At 45.0% G+C, this 27,033-nt stretch overlaps 1 protein-coding gene and 1 long non-coding RNA gene across 14 annotated transcripts in view; one reads left to right on the top strand and one right to left on the bottom strand.

The window, feature by feature from the left end:
• Nucleotides 1-1,953: 1,953 nt before the first annotated feature.
• On the bottom strand, nt 1,954-26,919 carry LOC116660868. Of its 4 annotated transcripts, none has more exons than XR_004316500.1 (4): nt 26,785-26,919; nt 9,585-9,711; nt 6,113-6,407; nt 1,954-3,806 (listed from the first exon to the last, which is right to left on the bottom strand). It is a non-coding gene; the product is annotated as an uncharacterized LOC116660868 (long non-coding RNA). The 4 variants fall into 4 exon arrangements; XR_004316501.1 differs by lacking the exon at nt 26,785-26,919 and adding an exon at nt 10,233-10,323; XR_004316498.1 differs by lacking the exon at nt 9,585-9,711 and having other exon boundaries at nt 26,785-26,916.
• Nucleotides 26,121-27,033, top strand: part of ATXN2 (ataxin 2) — a 99,873-nt gene continuing 98,960 nt past the window's right edge. For 2 of the 10 annotated variants that reach the window (XM_032471218.1, XM_032471221.1), the window contains exon 1: nt 26,131-27,033. In XM_032471218.1, coding sequence (XP_032327109.1) covers nt 26,315-27,033 — 719 coding nt within the window. In that variant the 5' untranslated portion in view covers nt 26,131-26,314. The other 8 variants (XM_032471223.1, XM_032471225.1, XM_032471217.1 and 5 more) reach the window with 8 other exon arrangements.

The following is a 27,033-nucleotide window of genomic DNA, read 5'->3' as shown; positions in this document are numbered from 1 at the left end:
AGGAACTAATTTCCGGGCAGAGGAACAGATCACGGACAAAGACCTGGAAGTGAAGGAGAAATGGAAAATTTTAGGAGGAATCAGGAGAGTTGCTCTCTTGGAAACACTCTAACAGAGCAAATTGTGACTTGTCACACACAGCCAGCGGGTCCTCTAGCAGCATTTTCCAGGAATTATCTTTTGTGAAAGACTTTAGCCTTAATCGTAGCTATGCCCACTCACACATTCTGATTAGTTTCTGCTCACTCGGAAACTATGAGCCCAAAACGGTTTGCCAAAGGGACCGCAATAGAAGAGCCACGTCACAGCTCCCCCACCTCCCTGCTCCACCTGTCCTTGGGGGAAAAAATGAAAAGCCTCCTTTCAAAACGCAGGCCGCAGGAAAACAGCTTTCGTTGCATTTGTTTCCATGCTGCAGAAAATCAACACTGACTGGCTTTGATCCCAAATAGGGCCAACTGCAGAACGCTGAGCTTCTGCCGCCTCCGGCCTCCCTCCCCCCAGCACATTCGACTTCAATTATGTGGGAACAGGCCCGGGCCGGGGGCTGCTGCCAGAACTCTCCTGGCCCCGAGCGAGGAGGCCCCGTGCTGTGGCCCAGAATCTTTCCTAAAAGTCTATGCAGGATCGCTTGCTTGCTGCCAATCCTGCACTCTCTCTTTGGCGAGATTCCTGGCTCTGTTTGGCCAGAGTCAGGCTAAAGCTCTCTCCTGTTCCTTTTTTTCCGGGATGCTGGGATCCTCTTTCCTCCCAGCAGCCCCTTTGCCCCTCACAGTTGTAAATCAGAATGTTCCACTGCTTTTCAGAACCAGAATAATCCCCTAAGATAACCCACACCAAGTACCCCCTCTCTTCTCTGTCAGCCCTCAGGAAAGAGCTGCCTTTTTGGTGAACTCTTAAAACGAGTTTTCTTTTCACCTTCTGAGAGAACATTCTTGTGGGAAGGGAGGTAATTGACGCTAAAAAAGCCCTGATTGGATGATTGTTCTCTGGTGTGAACCCAAGTGGACTACAAGAACACCCCCACGAGAGACCTCTTTTCCAGCTCGTTACTCCAGGTAGGCAACCCAGAGGGCAGACCTGAAACCTCTCTTTTACTTGGTGAGACCCAAAGCTGATAGAGGCACCTTGCTCTTGCTGAGAATTAGAAGCGGAAGCAAGTCCTATCTTTGTTGACCTTCGATTCCAAGTCTAGCTCGCATTTGAATTGCAAACCAAGTCCCAGACTAGTTACTGTGTAGAGTGCTTGCTTTACACTGTTTCATTCAGCCCTCAGCGCCAGCCTGTGAGGTAGGTAGAGGTATCCCATTTTACAAATCAGGAAACCGAGGCTCAGGGGGGTACAGTTCAGCCGTGGCTTGAGGTCCCCGAGCTGACACGAGCTGGGGCAGCGCTCCATCTCAGCGTTGTCTGACCCCTGAATCTGGGCTCCTCATCACTCCTCTCTTAAGGCTCTGCTCACGTGGGGACAGTGGACCCTGTTTTGTGGTTGTTTTGGGAAAAGAGCCGAGTACAGAGTTAAGACTACTTTTGTGTGAGGACCGTGGTTCTGTGCACTCACTCTCTCCTCATGAACTTTCCAACCTCTCCCTGCCCTCTCTCCCACTTTAGCAGGGCCTGAGCCAGAGCAGATAAAGGAGGAAGAAAACAATGCCAGGGCTCCCCCTCCCCCCCACCCCACCCTGGCTACACCCGAGGGCTGGCTTCATTTCTATCGCCTTCCATGGCCCCTCCACCCTGCAGGGCTCAGAGCCCAGGCCACACTGACCAAGGAAGCTAAAGTCTCTGTTCTTTTATATCCAGCTTCATGGGAGCAGAGGTGCTTCCCCAGCTGGAAAAGTTGCTTCTGGAACAAAACTGTCTAGACCCCAAGGAATCCTTCTTTTGAGCTTGTAGACGCCGTTACTGCCCCCAGAGGCACAGTCAAACAGGCATAAACGGTAACTGGAAACTTCAGATTCTGGAGGGATCGGCTTAATTTGTGGCTCCAATTTATTAACAGAATAAACAGGGGAGAGAGAGGGCCTAGAACAAGATTTTTATAAACTACTGAGTGATATTATGAAGCAGTGTTAATTTGGCACGTATAAACTGGGGTGTGTGTGTGTGTGCAAATATCTTCCAAGAGCTTTTTCTTTATTTTCACTTTATCACAAGTCACATTTAACTTACGATATAGATTCAATATCTATGTTTGCTACGTTTTCACATCTCCACTTATTTTATCCTGTTTACAATTACACGTTCTAAATGCTGTAAAACAGCAAGATCTTTGTCTCTTAAAATATACGAGTATGTTTGTATGTTTTTTAAACTTTTTATTGAGATATAATTAACACAATACAATGCAGCTTTTAAGCATTCTGTTGGACGAGTTTTGACGGTTGTCTACATCTATGTAGTCACTGCCCAAATCAAGATGGAGAACATTTCCATCTCCCCCAAGATAGGATGTTTTATTTTTAAAGCAGAAAAATAGAGGCAAATTGAGAGCACCCTTTTCTCAATACAGGAAATCATTATTTCTTCCAGGATTTTCTAGGCATATATTTTTTTAATACGGTTTATTTGTTCTTTCAGCAATGAACTTGAGGGTCCACAAGTACCAGATACTGTCTAGGTTCTGAGGATGTGATGGTGAATACAACCATCCCAGCATAGCTCGCCTGAAAACAAACAACTGTGCACAATTTCAGATAACAGGCAAGAAAAGTGAGACAGAACAAGGAGATGGGAGGGAAGGGCTGTTTCAATGCTTGATTTGACCTTCCGGCCTCCAGAACCATGGGAGAACCGTCCTCTGTCGCTTCAGCCCCCTCAGTTTGTGATACTGTGTGAAACTGACACACTGGTCTTTGCTTCCGTTCCTTCTGACAGCTTCGCTCTTCCCCAAGCCGACCGCTCTGTGTGCAGGCAGCCTGACTTCAAACACTGTCTCCTCAGGAAGGCCCTCCTGGTCTCCAGGGCTGGCCTGGCTGCCCCAGGCCTTGCTTTCTCCCTCACATCAGCAGTCCTGCCCTCTCCTCAGTCACATCAGCCCCTCAAAGCGGGGGATGCTCAGGGTTCCGTCCTGGCCTTCCTCTTCTTTCTCCTCTCTCTTTAGGTGAGCTCACGACCTCCTGGGGTTTTTGAAAGACCATCTTGATGCAGTCAAATCCTCAGATTTTTACCCCTGGCCTAGACCCTGCTCTGAGTTCTGGGTTCACAGATCCATCTGCTTGCTTGATGTCTCTATTGGGATGTGGCATCTGTGTCTCAGACTTCACGTGTTTGAAAGGAATTCTTTCATCCTCTCTGACAAATCTTCCTCCCCTCGCAGCTCTGGTCTTTTCACTCAAAATAAGAACCATCTTCATAGGTAAAAAATCAGTATTTATAGTATAGCATAGGGAACTATATTCAATATCTTACAGTGACCTATAATGAAAAAGAATCTGGAAATGAATATATGTATGTACACGTGTGACTGAAACATTGCACTGTACACCAGAAATTGACACAACATTGTAAACCGACTAGACTTTGATTCAAAAACAAAAAAAAGGGAAAAAAAACCAGAACCATCTCATACATCTAGGCATGCAGCCTTGATTCCTCCCTTCTTTCCCCTCACTGTCCATCAGCAGGACCCGCTGGCCCTGGCCCTCAAATGTCTGTGGAACCTCCTCTGTCTTCTCCACCCGTTTGGCCACTGCTCGACCCGAGTCGCCGTCTTCTCTCCCAGGGTAACTGCAGTGGCTCCCTTGCTGGTCTTTCCGCTGTTATTTCGCTCCCTTCCAAATCATTCTCTACACAGCATCACTGCCCTGCGTACAACAGTTATGAGACCAGTCAGTTGTTTTCCTGGATCCTAGAGTAAAAGCCAAAGTCTCCCCTGAGCCCTGACCTGCCCTTCCAACCTCACCTCATACCACTCCCCTCTCCTCCACCTACATGAAGCTTTCCTAGGGCCACCGTAGCAAAGTGCCACAAACCAAATGGCTTAAACAACAGAAATGTATTGGCTTGGAGTTTGGAAGCCAAAAGTTCGAGATGGAGGTGGCTACAGGGTTGGCTCCTTCTGAGAGCTGAGAGCAGCTCTGTTCCAGGTCCTCTTCCTCTCCCAGTGTCCCCGGTGTCGCCGGCAGCCCCATTGCCACCTCACAGGGCTTGCTCCCCATGTGCATCTGCGTCCAGATCGCCCTCCTTAAAGACACTGGGTGTAGGACCCACCCCAGTGACCTCATTTTAACTTGATTACCTCTGTAGAGACTTTAAATCAGGCCCCATTTGGAGGCAGTGGGAGTTAGATCTTCAACACAGGAATTTGAGGGGGACACGGTTCAACCTGCAGCACGTAGGTTTCACTAGCCCAGCATTTTCCCACCTCGGAAGCTCTGCGTGTGCTGTTCTCACTGTGCGGAAGCCTCTCCCAACCCCTTTGAAGGACTGGGGCCTTCCCTTCCTTTAGGTCTTAGCTCTTGTGTCCCCCTCCTTGGAGAGGCTGTCCCCCACCCTCGCCCCTGCTGAACAGTGGGTGACCCCCGAGCTACCCCTGGCTGTTGTTCTTTGTCTCTACTGTTGGCTCCCTTCATAACATATAAGACAAGGCGCCAAAGTTTTATTTGTATTTTTTCTATCTCCTTTCAGTAACTGGAAACTCCCTGAAGCCAGGCTCTGCATCTGCTCCTATGTCCCCAGTTTTCTGGAGCAAATGTCTGGGTAAAGGTTAACTTTACCTCATCACAGCACAGAGCTAGACTTAGACCCCATGCCTCTCGCCTCCTAGCTTCTAACATCCCCTGCCTAAGAAAGTTTCTTTCCATGGGAGCGTTAGTGAGAGGCAAGCCTCCGAACACGCTATTCTGCGCTGTCACCACCGGCAAGGAACTAAGCCAGGGTGCTGCCTGGGCTCCCAGCCCAGCTTCTCCCCTCACTAGCTGTGTGAACTTGGTTCCATTTCATACCCGCTCTGCGTTTCCCTTCCTGTCCTATAAAACTTGGGTGGTGATAATACAGCCTGTAAAGTGCGTAGCACGGAGTTCAGCAAATGTCAGGCACACAGGAAGAGGAGAGGAGCTCCTCAGTCAATATTCACATGTAGGAGATAATATTATCTCCTGGCGTATTCAGCTAGTGCACACTAAGTGCAGGGTGCTCTGGGGGACACAGATGAGCAGCATGGTGACCCTGCCTGCAAGGAGTTCACTGTGGACAAGCAGAGATCTGGCAGGTCAGCCGCCGAGCCTGGGCAGGTGCTGCCGTGGTGCAGAGGTTATGTGTGTGGGTTCAAATCCCAGCTCAGCTACCGCCTGGCAGTGTGATCTAGGGAAAGTTTCTTGACATCTCTGTGCAGTCATTTCATCTCCTGCAGAATTGGAGAATAGCATCTGCCCCTTACAAGATTGTTGGGAGGATGGAAGGAGCTAGTGCTCAGCTCCGTGGGCACCGTCTGGGAGAGCTTCCGCCGCCCCTGCTCTCCTCTGGGCTGTGTTAGTGGCCCTGAGCCTGCTCCCTGGTGGCCCGGCTAGACGGTGTGCATTTTGAAGGTAGGGACCATTTTCCTTCATCTGCACAAGGTCTGGCCCAGGGAAGCCTTTCAACACAGGACTATTGGAAGGAAGAGAGGGAGGCCAGGCAGGGTGTAACCAAGGGGACTTTACAGGACTGAAGGCAGGCCCTCCCTGGGTGTGGTCACCGGCCTGATGCTAGCACCTGGCACAGCCCTGGAATGTACAGGGCTTTCCTGAACACACACTGAATGAATTGGAAAGAGCAATGGGAAGGATGTACACAAATGCCACAGGGTTCAGAAGAGGGCAGGGTAACTGGCGGGGCATGTGGGGAAAGGCTTAGGGACAAGGCTGGAGTTGGGACGGACCTTGGAAGGACAGAGCGAGCTGGCAGGCCCCGTGCCCTCTGTCTTTGAAGCCTTAAGGCAAGTGTGGAAAGTATTGCCTCAAGCAAATTCTGCCTGCGTTACAAGAATGTATCTGTGAGGATGCCTTTAGCTGCAAGTAATAGAATTCCAGCTCAGAATGGCTCACTCAGCAAGGGGATTTATTATTTCACAAACAAGAATGGAGGTAGGTCACGTTCTGGATTGGTTAAATGAACAGCTCAACAATCTCACCATAGATCTGATCCGGAGCCCTCCCAAGAGACTTTCCCTCATGCCCCATGAGGACAGTCGTGATTCACCTCCCGAGACTGGGGATGGGCCTCACCCCAGACACTCAGAGAGGGCGGATGTCTGGACAGTTGTGCTGCTCTCTTAGCAAAGAGATGAATAGTGACTGGTCACCGTTGATCCTGTCAGTCGTATTTCCCTGTGCAAGAGGTTGGTCAGGGGTGGTCATGTGAGTTGATTTTAGCCAGTGAGATGGAGGAGTAAGTCTGTTGAGGATTTCTGGAAAAGATTTTATCCCCTGAAATGAAAAATGTGAAAATGAGAAAGCAGTTTTTGCCCCTCCCTTCCTTCCTTCCCTCCCTCTCTCCATTCCTCCCTCCCTCTCTCCTTCCTTCTTAGAATGCCTCTGTGTGAGGATATGATGCTTGGTGTTACAGCAGCCATTTTGTGGTCCAGAGGGACGATGTTGCTGACACGCTGAGGATGGCAGAGCAAAGAAGCTGGGCCCCTCGCATGCAGGGAGAACCAGCCTTGGAATTACTCATCTCTAGACAATGAATATAGGCAAGAAATAAACCTCTATCATTTAAGTCCCATTAGCCGGATGTTCTATTACTACAGAGTAAAGCATTCCTAATTGAGAGAGTCTCCAACTCTATCTGACCTTACTATCTATACATCTCACATCCCTTCTTTGCTGGTAATAAAAAAAATTGAGGCTGCTGGTGACCATCTTTTCTCCCGTGTGGGAAGAGACTACCTGAGAATAAAATCAATAGAGGAAAAAAAGCAGAGGGGAGAGACAGGGACCAATCCCTGATGTCTTTGTCTGAGCCTCTGGATCCAGCCATGCCTGAAGTTAGCCCTTCTCCTGGACTTTGCAGTTACCGAAGCCAATAAATGCCATTCCTTTATTTATTTATCCTCTTAACCTGGGTTCTCTTGATTTTCTGTCACTGAAACAGTCTTGATTAACATACTGTGCCCCCAAGTGCCACTTCAGGGCCTTCTTTCACATCACAGATCATCATAAAGTCTTTGTCAAGGAGATGAATTCACCACTCTCCCTCCTCTTTTCTGCTTCCCAGACTTGAGTGCTGCCCCTGTCAGCATCACTCCCTCCAGAGAGGAGCAGGAGAGGTGACAGGAGGAGACTCAGGGCACATCGGGGCAGTCGGGGGTCATCGTTGCTGGGTTTCTACAGCAGGCAGAGCAGTAGACCAAGGTAAAATCTGTTAGTCAAGATTCACTCAGGCACAAGTGTCAGAAATCCAGCCCCAACGGATAGAAGCAGAAAAGGGAACTGCTTTGCTCTCATAAAGCCAAGTTCGGGGGTGGCGCAGGCCTCAGGGACTGTTGTCCCCTGTCTGCCTGCCCAGCTCACTCACATCAGCCAGGCCAGCACCTTGAATTTAGCCCCCTAAGACTCATTTTGGACTTTCTGCCTCCATAGGTGTGAGATTATGTATTTGTGCAGTTTTAGTCCACTAAATTCATGGCAATTTGTTACAGCAGCAATAGGAAACTCATACAGGCAGGGTACGAGAACAGCGTCTGGTTGTGAAGACCTTGTCTGCTACTCCAAGAGATTTGGACTTCATCTCCTAGAGGACAGGGAAATGAGAGACTTGTAAGGACAACGTGATTGGCAGGGTAGCTTAGAGAGAGAACTCGGGTGTTTGTGGGAAGGATGGATGGGGACCAGAGGCTGGAGACCAGAGAGGCTTTTTAGAAGCTCAGGTGAGAGGTGGTGGCTTGGTGTTAAGCCAGTGGGGAAGGAGCAGTGGAAACAGATGGGGAAATGGTCTCCAAGTTCCCGAGGGCTGGATCAGTGAGTCCTGTGTCAGATGGAGGAGCCCAGTGGGCACTGTGCACACAACACACACACACACACACACACACACGGTGCTCCTTTGAGTGGAGGTAGGGCACACCAAAGGGGGAGGAACAGAGATCTTTTTAACTTTAATCAATAAAACAGTCATGCCAACAACCCAGTGCCCAGCACAGGGGCCTCTTTTCTATCACTCTCCTGCTTCCCCTCTGCCTAAGACTAAGCCACCAACCATGTGTCAGGCCTTGTCCTAAGCACTTGACAAGTATTATGAAATAACACCCTCAGTCAGCCCTGTAAGGTAGGTACTGTTATCACCTCCATTTTCTAGACGAGGAAACTGAGACACAGAAAGAAAAGTGAGACAACTTAGCTGTGATCACTCGGCTAGCAAAGAGTAGAACTGGCGTTCAGCCCAGGCAATCTGGACTTGGGAGCGAGGTGATGCTGGCTGGGAGGAGAAGGGCAATGGATGTGAACTTGAACATGAAGGTCCTGCAGGACATCCAGGTGGAAATGAACAGCAGGCAGCTGATGTGTTGGGTCTGGAGCTCAGAGCAGGGGATATCTGGGGATTCATCACTGGCTGTGTGTGGCCAAGGCTATGGGTGTAAAAAAGAATTCCCAGAAGGGAGTGTAGATGTAAGACAATATGAAGGCTTAAGATAGAGCCTGGGGAGCGACGGCAGTTGGGCAGGAGTGAAAGAAACAGAAAAAGAGTGGCCTGAGAGGTCAGAGGAGGGCCAGTTGGGAAGATGTCCAGAAACCAGTCTTATCAGGGGCATAGGAAATGGTGGTCAGTGGTTTAGTATGAGGCTGAGAGGCCAAGCAGGATAGAGACAGCAGGAAGGGCACAGGGCACTGGGTCGTTGGTGACCACTGCCAGAGCACCCTGAGTGACCCCGCAGGGCTGGCAGCCTGGTTGTCCAGGACTGAGGAGGGCACAGAAAGTCGGGACGTGGAGCAGCCAAGGTAGACTAGAAGCTTGGCAGCAAAAGGCAGGAGAGTGAGCTGCAGAAGCTCAAGGGAGATGTGAACGTTTTGTTTGTAGGTTGGAGGACATTTGGACATGTTTACAGTCAGCCGTAAAAGACATTGAAAATTAGGTGAATATCTGTTGCTTTCACTTTCTCCTTCTTCTCCTAAGTGCAGTTTTCCTTTGGGGAACTGTCTTTGCCCCACACCTTGATGCATAGTCTGTTCCTACTCTGGAGGTAGTCATGTGACCCAGGCCTGGCCAATCAGGATGTTCTAACCCCCCAGCCACAGTGATAGGTTGATGAAAGGACTTGTGACACAGTCCTACCCAATGAGCATTAGTCCTAGGACTTTTGCTGGAATCCTGTCTTCTGGGATTGCCAAGTTGGTCAGAAAGGAAGCCTGGATCTGTAGGGGGCCATCTTTGCTACCATGGAAAGAGGACTTGCCTCAGAATGAAGTGAACACAAATGATAACAGAGCTGAGAAATGGAGAGCGACTAAGTCCCAGTGACATCGTTTGAGTCCCCGAGTCTAAAATATTCATCAGCCAGTTTGTGCTAGGTTTTTGTGCCCCTTGAAATGGAGGGTTTGCCTTAAATAGGGAAGAGGAGGTATGATTTGTGTTGGGCAAGGGCAACACCTGTTCTTGAAATCACTCACATGTTTGTTGGCCTTAGTTTCACACTAGCTGTTGCAAGAGGCTTTGGTTCCTTGCCATGTGGGTGTCTCCACAAGTTGCCTGAGTGTCCTCGTGACATGGCAGCTGGCTTCCCCCAAACTGAGTTGTCTGAGGAAGAGGGAGCGAGAGTACCAGCTCAGGTGGAAGCCGCAGTCTTTTTAATAACCTAATCTTGCAAGTGACATACCAGCACTTCCACCATACCCAGTTTGTCTGAAGTCAGTGACTGAGTCCAGCATAATAAGGGAGGCATATAGGAGAATTTGTGGGCATGTTTTTAAGCCACTGTACCACCTGTCAGGCTTCCCCTGACATCTCATTCATGAGATTTGGGTCACGTGATTATACCTGAACCAGTCACTGGTAAGGGGAATGGATTGTCCTAAGATTAGTCACTTTTGGGGCTGGGCTCAGCTTCCTGGAGGCTCAGAGCTGCGTGGGGGAAGGGAGATGCCTGAACAAAATCCAGGAGAAAGGAAAGAATAGATGCTGGTGAGAAACCAGCAGTGAGTCCTGTAGGCGGTCCCCCGGGGTGAGTAACTGTGATAGGCAGGGAAGATGTTTCCAAGAAAGAAGAGCTAAATTTAATACTTAATTAAGACCCAGATTCTTCAGTAGTGTATACTCACCAGAAGAAGAAGGAAGCGTAAGATGAATGGAGTTCCCTTTCTGACTTGGAACTCTGTTTTGTCCCCTCTGCCCTAGAAATGTTGTAATTTATGTTCTCTGCAGAAACACAATAATCTTTTTTATCACTGGGTCTTTGCAAAAATGTGAACTATTTCATAATGAAAGTCAAGGTTGTGCAAATTAAAGGATCTAATATGAAGCCAAGATAGTTTTTTTTTAATTGAAGTGAAATTCACGTAACATAAAATTAACCATTTTAAAGTGAACAGTTCAGTGACATTTACAGTGTTGTGCAACCACCCCTGTCTACTTCCAAAACATTTTTATCACCTCAAAAGGAAATCCCATACCCATTAGTTGTCACTCCCTAGTCTCCCCTCCCCCTAGCCCCTGGCAGTCCCCAGTCTGCTTTCTGTCTCTATGGATTGTCTGTTCTGGACAGTTCATGTACATGGAATCATTTAAGATGTGGCCTTTTGTGTCTTAATGCTTTTATTGAAGTATAGTCAGTTACAAAGCATCAGTTTCTGGTGTACAGCATAATGTTCCAGTCATGCAAGTATATACATATATTTGTTTTCATATTCTTTTTCATTAAAGGTTGTTACAAGATATTGAATATAGTTTCCTGTGCTATACAGAAGAAATCTGTTTTTTATCTATTTTTATATATAGTTGTTAACATTTGCAAATCTCAAACTCCCAAATTTATCCCTTCCCACTCTCTTTCCCTGGTCACCATAAGATTGTTTACTATGTCTGTGGGTCTGTTTCTGTTTTGTAAATGAGTTCATTAGTGTCCTTTTTTTTCCCTTAGATTCCACATATGAGTGATATCATATGGCATTTTTCTTTCTCTTTCTAGCTTATTTCACTTAGAATGACGATCTCCAAGTCCATCCACGTTGCTGCAAATGGCATTACTTTGTTCTTTTTATGGCTGAGTAGTATTCCATTATATAAATATACCACAACTTTTTTTTTTAACAATTTTTTTTATTGAGCTATAGTCATTTTACAATTTTGTGTCTACCACAACTTCTTTATCCAGTCATCTGTCATTGGACATTTAGGTTGCTTCCATGTCTTGGCTATTGTATATAGTGCTGCTGTGAACATTGGGGTGCATGTATCTTTGCAAATTAGAGTTCCCTCTAGATAAATGCCCAGGAGTGGGGTTGCTGGATCATATGGTAAGTCTACTTTTAGTTTTTTGAGGAATGTCCATACTGTTTTCCATAATGGTTACACCAAACTATATTCCCACCAACAGTGTAGGAGGGTTCTCTTTTCTCCACACCCTCTCCAGCATTTATTGTTTGTGGACTGTCAAATAATGGCCATTTTGACTGGTGTAAGGTGATACCTCATTATAGTTTTGATTTGCATTTCTCTGATAGTTAGTGATATTGAGCATTTTTTCATGTGCCTATTGGCCATTTGTATATCTTCTTTGGAGAATTGCTTGTTTAGGTCTTCTGCCCGTTTTTGGATTGGGTTCTTTGTTTTTTTGTTATTAAGTTGTATGAGCTGTTTATATATGCATAATGTTTTTGAGGTTCATTTGTGGTGGTATCAGAAATTAATTCTCTTTTATGACTGAATAGTATTCCATTGCATGGATATATTACATTTTGTTTATCCATTCACCTAATTATGGACCTTTGTGATGTTTCCACCTTTTGGCTACTGTGAATAGTGCTGCTATGCACATGCATGCACACATCATGTATTATTTTGAGTACCTGTTTTCAATTTTGGGGGTGTACACCTAGGAATGAAACTGCTGAATCATATGGTACTTCTGTGTTTCACTTTTGAGGAACTGCCAAACTGTTTTCTAAAACAGCTCCAACATTTCACATTCTCACCAGCAGTGAACAAGGGTTCCAGTTTCTCCACATCCTTGCCAGCACACGTTATTTTCCATTGTTTTGAACGTGACCACCCTAGGAGGTGTGTGGTGGCAAGAGAGATTTTAGAGGTGCCCAGTAATTACCTAATTATCTATTTCAGACCAACAGGGTCACAATCTTACACTTGATTTTTGTAAAAAAAAGAAAAAAAAAGATGCAAGGAAGAAAACTAGGCTTTTATCCCTCATCTATCCCAATAAGGCGGGGCTTTTGAACAATCTGAGGTTAGAAATGTCCTCAGAAATGCCCGTAGGAAGTAAAATTCACTGAGATATGCATAAAAATGAAAACTAACAGGAGAAGAGTGGAAACCTCTACTGACAACACTGAACCAGAAAAGTGGGAAGAGTTGTGATCTCCTTGTTACAATGAAACAAAGCAGGGAAAAAAGAAAAACAGCCAGAAATCAACTTGTTACATGTATTTGTATTAATCTGACCATGATCAGAAGAGTTTAATGGAAATGCACTCAGACATATCTAGCATTTATATTTATCTATCTATATGAATATGGATAGATAGCAATGCAGATACAGTAGAGACATATCTGGGTCCATTTCCAATAAACTCTCGGTGTTGTCTGTATTCATACAGATAGACAGGTGTTGATAGATGCAGATACGGATATGTGAATAGATCTCTTTTACCTTTTAGTCATTTTCCTGCTTCTCCAGGAGTGTATTCAAAAAGCACAACCCACATACACAAATGACACACATAACTGCATTTAAAGTCCATTAATTTAAATAGTCGTTACTTCACTAAAATATTTGCTGAGCATCTATTAAGTGTCAGGCAACTTTCTAGGCTTTGGAAATACAAACAGTAAAGTTCCTGCTGTTGTTGGCCCTACTTTAGAGTGAGAGGCAACAGATGACAAGGAAACGACCTCATACGTATTTAGTAGTGATACATGGTCTGAAGAAAAATGTAACAGGTTAAGGGGGTGCAGCGTGATGAGGCGGGTGCTATTGGATATAATAGGGTGCTCAAGGAAGACCTCCAGGAAGAAGAAACCAAAGTGAGGTCTATGATCTGAATGAAGTGAAAGACTGAGCCATGTGTATACCCGGGGATGGGCATTACAGCCAGATGGAGCAGCAAATGCAAAGGCCCTGAGGCGGGTGGACTTGGCATGCTGGGAGACACCAAGGAGGTCTGTGTGTCTGGGCTGGAGTGAGCAGGAGGAACAGTGGAAAGAGTGGCAGGTTGAGGAGGTAGTGAACTGTCAGATATTAGAAGTCAAGGTGAGGTATGTGGCATTTACTCTGACATGGGAGCCATTTGAAGATTTTTAGCATGGGAACCACATGCCAAGACTTGTGTTTTTAAAGGATCTCTGTGGAAGTTATTTGGAAAAAATGATTTAATTGTGAGGGAAGAATGGAAGCGAGGAAACACTTTAGGAGGAAACCCTAGCAATCATCAGGATGGGAGATAATGGTGGCTTGGACGAGGGTATGAGCGATGGGGGTGGGAGATACAGCAGATTCCGGACATATCATATCTGAAGGTGAAGCCAACAGGATCTGCTGATGTACTGCAGGTGGAGAGAGAGATAAAGAGGAGCCAAGGACAATTCGTCACTAGTGTTGGTGGCGATGTATTTGAGCAGCTGAAACACTTGAGGCAGAGTTTCCAGGGCAGGGGCAGGGGACTGAGGCAAGCAGAGCTGAGCTCTGGTTACCCGCAGAGTTTGAGGGAGTCCATTAGGAATCTCGGTGGGAGATGTCAAGTAAGTGGAGTTCATGAGGGATAGGGGCTGGAAGAAACAACGTGGGACTCTTCAGGGAATTTGTGGTACTTAAGGCAACGGGATTGGATGAGACCATCTAGGGCTCGTAGATGGGCTGAACCGAGGGTGTGTCCATGCTGGGAGGTCAAGGAAGTGAGGAGGGACCAATGAGGGATGGGGAGAACCACATGAGAGTCAAGGCCAGGGAGCCAGGTGACAGGAGTGTCTCCAGAAAGAGCAGTGATCAAACTGGACAAACCTGCTGATAAGTCCAGTAAGATGACGATTGAGAATTTGCTGTGGGATTCTGCAGTGGGGCAGCCATCAGGGACCTTGATGAAAGCATTTCTTTGAAGGGGCAGGGCTCAGAGAGAAGGGGAATGGAGGAAGAGGGGATGGAGGGCAGCCCTGGGGGAGGTAAGCATCAGGAGAGGATTACTTTTGTAAAGACCAGAGGTACTATAGCATGTTGGTTTGCTGAGAAGAATGAGGCAGGGGACAGCAGCGCTCTGGGGATGTCCTTCAGTGGAAGGGAGACGCCGGGATTTAGATGAAACACTGGCAGACCATCTATTCCAACAGTGGACACTTTTACAAACACAAATAATCTTCCTGTGGATAAGCCTGTTACTGAACTTTGAGTTTGAACCCCTTGGGGTTTATGTAATAATAATATGCAAATAAATGTAGTAATAATAAATAATAACTGTTAATGATATGTAAGTAAAGCATCTACATATTCTCTTAGCACCAAATCCATCTGACAGTAGTTTATTATTTATCGCTACTTTTAAAAATTGTGGTAAAATGTGTATTAAATTTTCCATCTTAACCACTTAACTGTACAGCTCGTTGGCACTAATTACACGCACAATGTTTTGCAACCATCATGACTATCTAGGTCCAAATTTTTTCATTACCCCAGACAGAAACTCTGCACCCACTAAACTCTAATTCCCCATTCCCCCCTCTCCCCAGCCCCTGACAAACCACCATTCTACTTTCTGTCTCTCTGAATTTGACTACTTAAGTACCTCGCGTCAGTGGAATCACGCAGTATTTGCCCTTTTGGGTCTGGCTTCTTTCACTTAGCGTGATGTCTTCAAGGTTCATGCATGTTGTAGCTTGTGTCAGAATCTTCTTCCTTTTTTTTTTTTTCTAATTTTAAAAATCTTTTTGATTTTTTTGGGGGGGTATTACATTTATTTCTTTCTTTTGATGGAAGTACTGAGGATTGAACCCAGGACCTCATGCATGCTAAGCAGGCACTCTACCACTGAGCTAGACCCTCCCCGCCAGAATCTCCTTCTTTTTTAAGACTGAATAATAAAATATTCCTCTGTATTGACTGACCACATTACATGTATCCATTCATCCACTGGTGGACATTTGGGTTATTGTTACTTTTTTCACTTAAAAAAAAAGTAATACTGGGGACAGTGGGACGGATTAGAAAAGGACACAGGGAAACTTTAGAGGATGATGCATATGTTCCTATTTGGATTGTGGTGATGTTTTATAGATGTATGTATGTTAGAAGGCATCAAATGAAACACTTTAAACATACAGTCTGCTGTATGTCAGTTACACCTCTATAAAGCTGTAAGCAAAGGTAATATTTAATTCATTCAAAGAGTTCCCAAGGGGTACCCAGTAAATAACAGGTCTCCTTTTTTTTTGGTCCCCAATTCTCCTTCCCAGGGAGAAACCGTTATCAGTTCGTTGCCTTCCAGACATAGTCCAAGCACACATGGGCTTATATGTTATTTCCTGCCCCACCATTTAAAAAATCTAAATATTAGCACTTTAGTACTCACTGTTTAGTACCTTGTTTTTTTCTCTTGGTAATATCTTAGAGATGCTTCCTTATTTATCTAAATAGAGCTGCTTCATTATTTGCAACAGGTGCACCCTGTCCTGCTGTTTGGGCGTCTTACACTGTATCTAACTGTTCCCCTGCTAATGGGCACCAACGCTGTTTCTGGTTTGGTTATTACAACGCTCCGGGGGGTATCTTAGTGCAGATGATCTCTGCACTTGGGTGCAGAAGAATTCAGACCTACAACTCAACATCCCATGTTCACACCCAGACTGTACTGTTTGCTAGCTGTCCCCTGGGAACTTAAGCTTTTCTAGGACTCAATTTTCTTCTCTGAATTATGGGGAACAAGTAGGTTGTGATATTCACACAATGTAATATTATTCAGCTTTAAAGAGGAAGGAGATTCTAACACTTGCTACAACATGGATGAACCTTGAAGACATCATGCTAAGTGAAAGAAGCCAGACAGAAAAGGACAAGTCTTGTATGATTCCACTTATATGAGGTACTTAAAGTAGTCAGATTCAGAGACAGAAAGTAGAATGGTGGTTAGCAGGGGCAGAGGGGGAAGGGAAAACGGGGAATTAGTGTTAATGGGTACAGAGTTCAGTTTGCAATAATGAAAAAAGTTCCAGAGATGGATGGTGGTGATGGTTGCGAAGCAATGTGAATGTACTTGATACCACTGAACTGTACACTTAATAATGGTTAGAATGGTAAATGTTATGCTATGTGAAATATTCACATATTTCACAATCAAAAGAAATAGCCTAAGTGTCAGAAAGTTGATTAGTGGTTGCTAAGGGCTGGGGGAAGGGAAGAATGTGGACTGATTGCTAACAGGTATGGGATTCCTTTTTGGGGATGAAGAAATGTTCAAAATTATACTCTGGTGATGGTTGCACAACTCTGTAAATATACTAAAAACTACTGAATTGTACACACTTTAAATGAGTGAATTATATAGGATGTGAATTATATCTCAGCAAAGCTGGTGAAGAGTCCAAGTTGGACATCTTAGAAAATATGTTAATACATTCTCTTCATTCATTTGCCTCCATCATCTCTCCTTCCTCCCTTCCTGGCCTTCATTCATTTGAACATTTTTAAGCACCTACTATCTGCCTTCCCCCTTTTTACATCCAGCATTATTGAGTATTCTGCTAACCTTGAATGCCCTACAAGGAGTAGGGGAAGGAGAAGGCTTTTAAGGTCAGCCTGGGGTACATGGTCTATTTTGTAAAGTGGTGTAATAACATTGCCCAATAAAAATGAGATCAAAGGGTTTAATCAGGCCCATGGGGAGGAGAAGGAAAATCATAGACTTACAGACCAGGCCAAAAATCTGGATGAAAGCTGAAAGTTTCACCCCCATGCCTGGCTGTCTTATCTCTACAAGCAGGGCTTGGGCCATTCAGCACGTGGCCTGTTCTCCTTTTGTTTTCCTGCAACACAGCCTCCGAAAGTTTCCTTGCATTTCAAGAACATGCAGTGGTTCAGGCCTCACTGTTGATGAAGGACAATAAGGATGATCTTCTCCAGGTCACGTGATGGCTCTTCTGGAGAGTCAGTGTATTAGTCAAGGTTCTCCCGAGAAACAGAACCAACAGGAGATCAAGCTATCCATCTCTCTCTCTCTCTCTCTCTAATCTATCTATCTGTTGAAAGAGAGATTATAAAGAATTGGCTCACATAAAAAAAGAAAAAAAGAACTGGTTCACATGATTATGGAGCCTAAGAAGCCCCACAATCTGCCACCTACAAGCTGGAAACCCAAGAAAGTGGCGTAGTTCCAGCGTTAAGTCTGAAGGGCTGGGCACAAAAGTGTGCTGATGGTGTAAGTTCCAGTCTGAGGACAGAAGACAGACCCATGCTCCAGCTCAAGTGGTCACGCAGAGAATTCTCCCTTTTTGTTCCAGTGAGTCCTCAGTGGGTTAGATGATGTCCACACATGCAGGAGAGGGCAATCAGTCTACCAATTCAAATGGTAATCTTTTCTGGAAACAACCTCACAGACACAGCTGGAAGTAATGTTTAACCAGACATCTGGCCATCCATGGTCCGATGAAGTTGACACATAAAATTAATCATCATAGTCAGCTTTGCAGAAGGTACACCTGGGTTCTATTTTCATCAGGATGGTTCTAGCAGTCTCTTTTAGGGGGTAGTAATTAAGCTTATTTATTTATATTTAGTTTTTTTTTTTTTTTGGAAGTACTGAGGATTGAACCCAGGACCTCATGCATGCTAAGCATTCACTCTACCACTGAGCTATATACCCTCTCCCTGGTTCTAGCTTGAATGAGATGACCAAGACTCTGGAGATTTGGAAGTCATCAGATTATTAAAAGTAGGCTTCTCAGCTTTCTTCTGAATATTAGGAGGCATCTTGTTTTAAAAAAATTTTTTATCAAGCATCATGCTCAAAGAATTTTTTTTGAATTGATTTTTCAAATATCCCTAATTATGACAGATTACCATAAAAAGGCCACAAATTCTTTCCTCCCTATATACCCATCTTTTGCAAAGTGATTTTCCAGCTTGTTCCATCAAGAGATGGAGTCTATTTCACCATCCCTCAAATCTGGGCGTGGCCACATGTCTTGCTTTGACTAATGCAACATTAGAAAATGTGACCGAAGAAGAGACCTGAAAAGTGTCTGTGCCTGTGCCTTGGGGCTTGCCTTCTCTTGCTGCTCTTGTGACCCCCACTATGTGAATAAACCCATGCTAACTTGCTGAATGGTTAGAGACATGTGGCCAAGTTGTCCTTGTCATTTCCAGCTGACATAGAGTCAATGGCCAGGTATGTCAATGAGGCCATCCTAGACCATCCAACCCCAGTTGAGCCAGCCTAGAAATGGAAGAATTGTTCAGTCAACTCACAGAATTTTAAGGAATAAAAAAGTTTGTTGTTTCAAGCCACTATGTTGGGGGGTGGTTTGTTACACAGTGAATGCTAACTGATACACAAATATTCAGGATGTTTCTAAAAGTCTTACATAACTTAAAAAAAAAAAAAAAGAACCATGGGCCAAGATCATTAGAAATCATAGTAACAGGATTCCAGAGTCACTTCCAGGATGCCAGAAGCCTACCAGTTGCTTATTGCTACATGAAGATTTGTCCTGTATCCACCCTCTGAAGACAGAAGTCAATCACATGTGTAATGGAAGAGAACCCCAATCAAAGGAGAGCAAAACCAACTCTCATAGGGCCTCAGCTCCAACTCACTTCAGGCCTGCAGAAGGCTGATGACTTACAGCAGTTCCCTAAAAGGTCCCTGCGGTTTCTTGGCTTCAGTGCCTACAAGACCACATCACAAGCTATTAACTGGAAGAGAAGTAAGCTTTATGCAGTGGGTGAATGCAAACTGTGCCAACCACATATGATGGAAACATGTGGGTAGAGAAGGCTAGCTATTCAGCTGTCCCCCTCACTGCCTGGAAATGCTTCAGTCATTAAAGGGTGGCCTTGGATGTTGGCCTCATTGTGGCCCATGGCTGGAGGCCACCAGCAGGTCTGATTAGGAAGCATATGCCATTTCAGGCCCAAAGAAGCAAACATATATAAATTGAGAATTAGTCTCTATCAGATCCAATCAACTCTGCTTGTACAGACTGACTCTGTATAGATGGTGGGAGTGAAGGATTCTGCCTGTTTCTGCAGCGCCAACATTTGGCCAATATGGCATTTCAGCAGAAAACAATACAAATGTGGCAGAAAAGGATGCAGGGGTGAAAAGTTCCTGAAACAGGCCTTTCTTTTCCATGTCTGTGACCTACAGTTGACTGCTTAGAGTTTGAGAATGGCAGTTTGTGGTTGAATAAAACAAAATTAAAGTGGTTGGGAGAGTAATTGATCTTACTTTGGGAAATGAGGAAGGGCAGTACCCAAGGTCAGCAGTGAGTGACCTTGGGTAACTCAGGCCACTTCTCTGTTCTGGTGTTGCTATCCCTATAACGGGGTGAGTGCCAAAGGAAACAATGAAAATAAAAGTGCTTTGTAAACCACGAGGTGCGATACAAATATTAGTTATTCCTACTGATGTCCTAACATTTTATTTTTAATTTTTTTGGAAAAGGTAGTATGTGTGCATGGTAAAATAAACTTTCAAAAATAACTTTTCAAACAGTATAAAGGGTCCGTGGTCCCCTAGTGTCAGTTTTCTTGGCCTCATCAAGAGATATTCTAGATGTATGCATATATACACAGTAAAAATATATGTATACACACTCACACACAGAGTCATAATACTTCCCTTCTGTTTAATGCAGGTAGCGGGGTGGATATAGCTCAGCAGTCAAGCTCATGCTTAGCATGCACAGGTCCTGGCTTCAATCCCCAGCACCTCCACTAAACAAACAAACAAATAATACAAACAACCCCAAACCAAACCATACACAAGTAGGTGTATACCATGCAACAATATTCTACACACTTATGTTTTATTATTTTGTTTTATTTTAAAATTTTCTGTTTTGGGCTTAACAACAGGTCTTTCTTCCCCTCCAGCTCTACTGAGGTATAACTGATAAATAGAATTATACATATTTAAAGTGAACTGTGACGATTTGATACATGTAGACTTTGTGAAACGTTACTACAATCCAGTGAATTAACATATACATTGCCTAATATGGTTACCTTTTTTCCTTTTCCTTTTTCTTTTTAACAACAGATCTTAAAGATCCTTGAATCAGTGCAAAGATCTACCTCTTTCTCATCAACCAGCTGAGAATAGTCTATATTCCATTGTATGTGGGACACCCTGCAAGGCAGCTAAGCATCCTCTGCTGATGGAGTTTCTGTTCTTTGTTCCAAACAACACTGCAGTGATTATCCTTGTACATTCATCTTTTCACCCTTGTTGAACAAAGGGGAAGGCGCAATTTCGGTTTTGATAGGCACTGCCAGCTTGTTCCTGAAGATGGTGACTTCTACAATAGTTATTTCTCTAATCAAGACACAGGCAGTAATCCATGGTGCCAGCTTCCGAGAAGCTTGCATTTGATGAAACCAAGGAGAGTTTATTTTTTCCAAGAGAGTCAGCTTGGACCTTCACTATTTCAGATAGCAAAGTGGTTTAGAGCCCAGACTGGAGACAGACTGCCTGGGTTTGAATCCCAGCTCTGTCACTTAATGAGTGTGACTTTAGGCAAAGTGGCTTAACCTCGCTGTATGCCTCAGTCTCCCCACCTATCACACGGGAATAATAGCAGGGTGAGAATAGCTCAGTGGTAGAGCTCATGCTTAGTATGCACGAGGTCCTGAGTTCAATTCCCAGTACCTCCATTAAAAAAAAAAGGGGGGAATAATAATCTTAGTCTACTTCGTAGGGTGACTGCAGGGTTTCTCAAGGAACCTCAGCACTTTTGACATTGAGGGCTGGATAATTCTCTGTCATGTGCATTGTAGGATGTTAAGCAGCGTCGCTGGTCTCTACCCACAAGATGCCAATAACACTTCCCCTTCAGTTGTGACATCCAAAAATGCCTCTGGACATTCCCCATGTCCTCTAGGGGGCGAGGCAAAATTCTCCCCTCCCATTGAGAATCAATGCATTGTTGTGAGGATTAAATTAGTTATTATGTAGAAAAACTTAGAACAGAGCTGACACATGGTAAATGCTATAGAAGGGTCTGCAATTATTATCATTATCATTCCTGAGCCCTTACAGAAAAGTAACAGTTTTGGTAACATGAGAGTTTAGCAAGACAGTGAGTATTGTTAAGCCCCTATCTACTTCCACTTGGAAAGGAGAATCCAAGCCCTTCTTGTAAGATCATAGGTCAGCATTGACAGTATTAATTATAGTCTGATCCCTCTGGGGTCCCATTGTAGGGCTCACGGTATCCTGTGGCAAACTTAAGATCCCCACGCTAACGGCCAGCTCAGCTGTCCCCAGTCCTGCACATATCCATTTTAAATCCCTCCTACATTCTCCAAGTGGTGCATATCTCATATCTCTGGCTTTCCATAAATCTGTGGCCCCTGAAACAACAGGCTACCCACAAAATTCACCCCAAAAAGAGGGTGAATGAAAACAAAAAGAGGGAACTAAGAAAAACAAAAGGCTGAGTTTCCTTAAATGTCTGGCTCTGCACAGCACAAGCATTTCCAATGAAAAATAAAGAATTCTTTCTTCTGTGTCTATTTCAGCTAGCATCCAGCTTTTGCCTTGTGAATAATGTCACTGCATCATTATTCTATCCCACAAGGTAAAACAAAATGAGCAACTTAACAACCAGAAGTATGCTCGTGTGGAGGAAATGGCTCACTTAAAAGCTTTTCAAATAATGTTGCTGTTTCCTACTATTTTGCCACACCCCCCTCAGTTTTTTTCAAACCTATAGGAAAGTCATAAAGGTGTGTAAATAATGCCCTCCTGGAAGCATCACATCATATACTCTTTCTTTCCTTTTTTTTTTTTTTCTAAATTGCTTTTAGTCTTTTGGGATTCCTGGAGTGTCTACAAATAGATTAGCCTCTAAGAATTCTGAGTAACCATGGTTAGAAAAAAACACTGGTTTAATTAGCCATGGTCCTATTTTTGAAATTACATCTGCTGTTTTTTTTTTTTTTTAAATGAGGATTGGTCTGTACAAAAACTTGAAGAGGATGGATTTAGAGGGGGTGCGCGTTAGTTTTGATTTGAATTAATTTTCATGCTTTTGAAAGCGAAATCAAGAGTATTGAGTGAATAATGTATCATCATACATTAAACATGTTCAAATGAAGAGAGCTGAAAAGAAATGATTGCAGAAAAATGAATTGCTGGAAATACTGGATCATCTGACGTGTGCTGCTGGACTGAATGATAGCAAATCACTCTACGCATTTCTGCTTTGCATGACTACATCAGTTTTTCATCTCCAAATCCTCAGACTTGATTAATCATTGAAGTGATGAAAACTAAAGGGCCATGTGGCTCGTTGAAGGGCCATTGAAAATCAGAAAGCAAGTATAGAATCCACAGGACTCAACTCCCAAGTTTGAAAGTCTTTCTCTATATGGTTTCTCACTTGATACTTTTTTTGATTTCTGAAATAGTGGTTGAAATGGCCACAGCTATTTTTTAAGTATTTTAGCAATTCTTCTCAGTATCTGAACCCTTTCAGGGCAATGTTCCTCACTGTCTTTGGTGATAACTCCCCAAGGACACTTGTTGATTTTTGTTTAAGTGGCTGCCTGAAAATCATTTGGGGCAGGGGGATGCATTCAAAAATTCAACTTCTATTGGATATGTTAGTTCTTGACTTCAGCATTTGTCTTTAAAGAATTCTGAATGTACATGGAAATCAAAGGAAATGCACTTTTTGAGGGTCATGTGTATTAGCTACCTATTGCTGTGTAACAAATTACCCCAAAACTTAACAACTTAAACAACAAAAGGGTTAGAACTCTGGTGCAGTTAAGCTGAGTGTCTCTAGCACAGGGTCTCCAATAAAGCCTAATAAAGTACATTGACCAGGGCTACAGTCGTATCAAGTCTTGACTAGGGGATGATCCTTTTCCAAGCTCACTCACATGGTTTGTTAGTGGCCATCAGATTCTCACTGTGGTTGGAGATAACAGTTCCTTGCCCATGTAGGCCTCTCTGTAGGGCAGCTCACAACCTGGGAGTTAGCATTCTTCAAGGCAATTGTGTGAGAGCGGGTAGCCTAGTACAAAAGCCAGGGTCTTTTTGTAACTTAATCTTGGAAGAGAAAACCCGTAATTTTGTCTAGCTTTTTGTTAGAAAGAAGCCACTAGGCCTAGTTCTTATTGAAGTGGAAGGGATTTCACAGGGTCTGAACACCAGGAGAACAGGATCATAGGGGGTTACCTTAATGGCTGCTGCCACAACATTTTGTCTTAAGGTGCCCTATCCTGACATTTTCATCTAAAGCTGCAGCCATCTGACATCACAGTTGTTAAATAACCATGTCTTCAAAGATCTAGAATTCAAGTGAAGAGCTTGCAATAAGAGATATACCTTGGTTTTGGGTGTCGATCCTCCTTCCACAAGGAAAATGGGGGTGTGTAGATAGAATTGAGCTTCCCTTTGTTTCTATTTTAATATAAATGCAGAAATCAAATTTTAATGACAAACCCTCAAATATTCCAGGTGTGGATGTAAAATGGCATAGTCACTTTGGAAAAGAATTTGACAGAATCTTAAAAAAGTTAAATTTAAATTTACCATATCACACAACATTCCATTACTAGGCATCTGCTCAAGAGAAATGAAAACATATGTCCACATGAAGACATACGTTTACAAATGTTCATAGCAGCATTATTCATAACCCAAAACTTGAAACAATTGAAATGTACACCAACTGGTGAGTAAACACACAAAATGTGGTAGAGTTGTCCTTCACTGTCCATAGGGAACTGGTTCCAGGAACCCCACCAATAGCAATCCGAGGATGCTCAAGTCCGTTATATAAAATGGTATAGTATTTGCACATAACCTACACACATTCTCCCGAATACTTTAAATCACCTCTCGATTATAATACCTAATACTATGTAATGTAAGTACTATGTAAATTATCGTAAATACAATGTAAGTGCTATGTAAATAGTTGTCAGAGCTTGATCAATTCAAGTTTTGCCTTTTGGAACTTTAGGGAATAAAATATATATATCTACATAATCCATGCTTGGTTGAATTGAAGGGTGCGGATCCTGTGGATATAGAGGGTCAACTGTATATCCATGCAATGGAATACGACTCAGTGATAATAAGGAATGAAATGCTGGCACGTGCGATGACATGGATAAACCTCAAAAACATTATGCCAAGTGAAAGAAGGCCAAAAACACTGTAAAATTCCATATATATGAAATGTCCCCAATAGACAAATCCATTGAGACTGAAAGTAGATTAGTGGCAGGTGGGGCTGAGGATGGGAATTAAGAGCAACTGCAAATAAGTATAAAGGATTCTTTTGGGGTGATAGAAATGCTCTGAAATGAGTGGTGATAATTGCACAACTCTGCAAATTCACTGACAATCATTGAATTATATATAGACAATGGGTGAATTTCATACTAAGTTATACCTCAATAAAACTTTTAAAATATATTTTCAATAGTAAGTGAAAACTTGAGCTTTCTCAGCATAAATGAAATCAAGTTCAGCTCTGTCAGCTTCAGGACTTTCCACTTCCTTTCTACCTCCCGTCTGTCTGGAATTTGGTCCTAACACCAAATTCTGGGACCTTGGTCCCAGATACGGCTAACTGCCAAATAATTAAACCAGAGAAAGTTGACTGTATTTCTATTTTGGTCCTTCTATTTTTCTTTTCCCCCTCATTCTGTTTTTTAATCTCAATTTCCTTTGGGTTAATTTTTAAAGGATTTTGCAACTGTCGGTTTAAAGGAATATTACTTTCCCCCATCAACTTTTTTTTTTACCTCAGATGGAAGATAGAGCTGCTATCCTACATTTGAAGTGTTTGCAGAATATAATAATAATTTTTTGCCTGGACTGTCTAGGAGATTAATTTCAATTTGGCTACTGGAGACTCATGGTTTAATCATTTTCCAAGTTTATCTGACAATTCTAGGAGATTGAGGGAAGTTTTGGTGGTTCCCTCTATCATTTCCTGAATAATTTCATTGTTAAAAATTAGATTCTTCACTCAAAAAAGAAAGTTATCCATTTGCTTCCAGTTTAACCGCAACACATTAAAAAACAAAACAAAAACCAAAAAACGGAGTACTGTGCTGGCTACCAAGCTAAGTTAATGTAAAACTTATAAAGGGGCCAATGTCTAAAGTTCGCACATTCTTCTGAAGTCTGTTCTGTCTCCACTGAAAGGGACCCCATTATCCATAACTCTTACCAATCATGTAAGTTTTCTTTGGAGTCTCATGAATGAGGAAAAAGAAGTTCGAATGAGGAAAAAGAAGTTCAAATGAGGGAAAATGGGTTCAAATGAAGGTCAGATACCCAAAACAGTTTTCTTGTTACAGTGTTGCTGGGGTGGAAAAAGTGGGGAAAAGGTAACCAGATGTGGGTGGCCCGGAGAGGTTGCTGGATTCCAACCCTGCTGGTCTTGGCAAGAAAAGACAGGACGGCCTGTCTTTGACATCCAGACGACACGGTGAGAGCTTACTGTGTGCCAGGTACCGGGGATACAAAGAAAACCATGGGATCGTGTGTTCTAGGTGCTTTATACGTAGCAAGACATAGTCTCCACCCTGAAGACACTCGCAGTTCATTTTCAAGGTTGCATCAGGTGGGGGCAAATACGGACTCTCCCAGCAGTCTGAGAACGTTGAACACTTGGGGCAGGGGGGCGGGGAATAAACGCTTCCCTCCGGTCCTCTATACTAGGCCGGCCCCGCAGGCGAAGACAGGCACGCCCTCTCCGAAGGGCAGACCCGCCTCGAGGAGGGCGGATCCGGGAAGGGCCGGCTGCCGGGCCCTCACCCGACCCCCGCGAACGCGGCCCAGCGCGGCGCCCGCTCCTCACGTGTCCCTCCCGGCCCCGGGGCCGCCTCACGTTCTGCTTCCGTCCGACCCTTCCGACTTCCGGTAAAGAGTCCCCATACCGCACCTCCGCGCCCACTCCGCATCGCCACGCGGCACCTCGGTGTGCCCGGCCTCTGATGCGTTCGGCGGCCACAGCTCCTCGGGGCCCCGCCATCGAACCTCGCCGCTTCGCCGCGGCCAGGTGGCCGGGGCGGCGCTCGCTCCCGCGGCCGGCGCGGCGGGGCGGGCGGGGCGGCGGCGGGGCTCCGGGACCGTATCCCTCCGCCGCCCCTCCCCCGCCTGGCCCCGGCCCCCCTCCCTCCGGGCAGCGCTCGCTTCCCTCCGCCTCAGACTGTTTTGGTAGCAACGGCAACGGCGGCGGCGCGGCCCGGCCCGGCTCCCGGCATTTCCTCCGTTTCGGCGGGCCACCCCGTCCCTTCGTCGTTCTCCTTCTCCCCCTTGCCAGCCCGGGCGCCCCCCCGGCCGCACCAACCCGCGCCACCCCGCTCGGCGCCCGCGCGTCCCCGCCGCGCTCCGGCGTCTCCTCGGCGCGCCCGGCTCCCGGTTGTCCCCGCCCGGCGTGCGGGCCGGTGTATGGGCCCCTCACCATGTCGCTGAAGCCCCAGCAGCAGCAGCAGCAGCAGCAACAGCAACAGCAGCAGCAACAGCAACAGCAACAGCAGCAGCAGCCCGCGGCCGCCAATGCCCGCAAGCCTGGCGGCGGCGGCGGCCTTCTCACGTCCCCCGCTGCCGCGCCGTCGCCGTCCTCGTCCTCCGTGTCGTCGTCCTCGGCCGCGGCTTCCTCCTCCTCTGTGGCGGCGGCGAGCGCAGGCGGCGGGCGGCCGGGCCTGGGCAG

Source organism: Camelus ferus, chromosome 32 (genome assembly GCF_009834535.1).
Source record: "Camelus ferus isolate YT-003-E chromosome 32, BCGSAC_Cfer_1.0, whole genome shotgun sequence".
In the NCBI taxonomy this organism is placed as follows: Eukaryota; Metazoa; Chordata; class Mammalia; order Artiodactyla; family Camelidae; genus Camelus; species Camelus ferus.
This window is presented reverse-complemented; position numbering and strand designations above follow the sequence as displayed.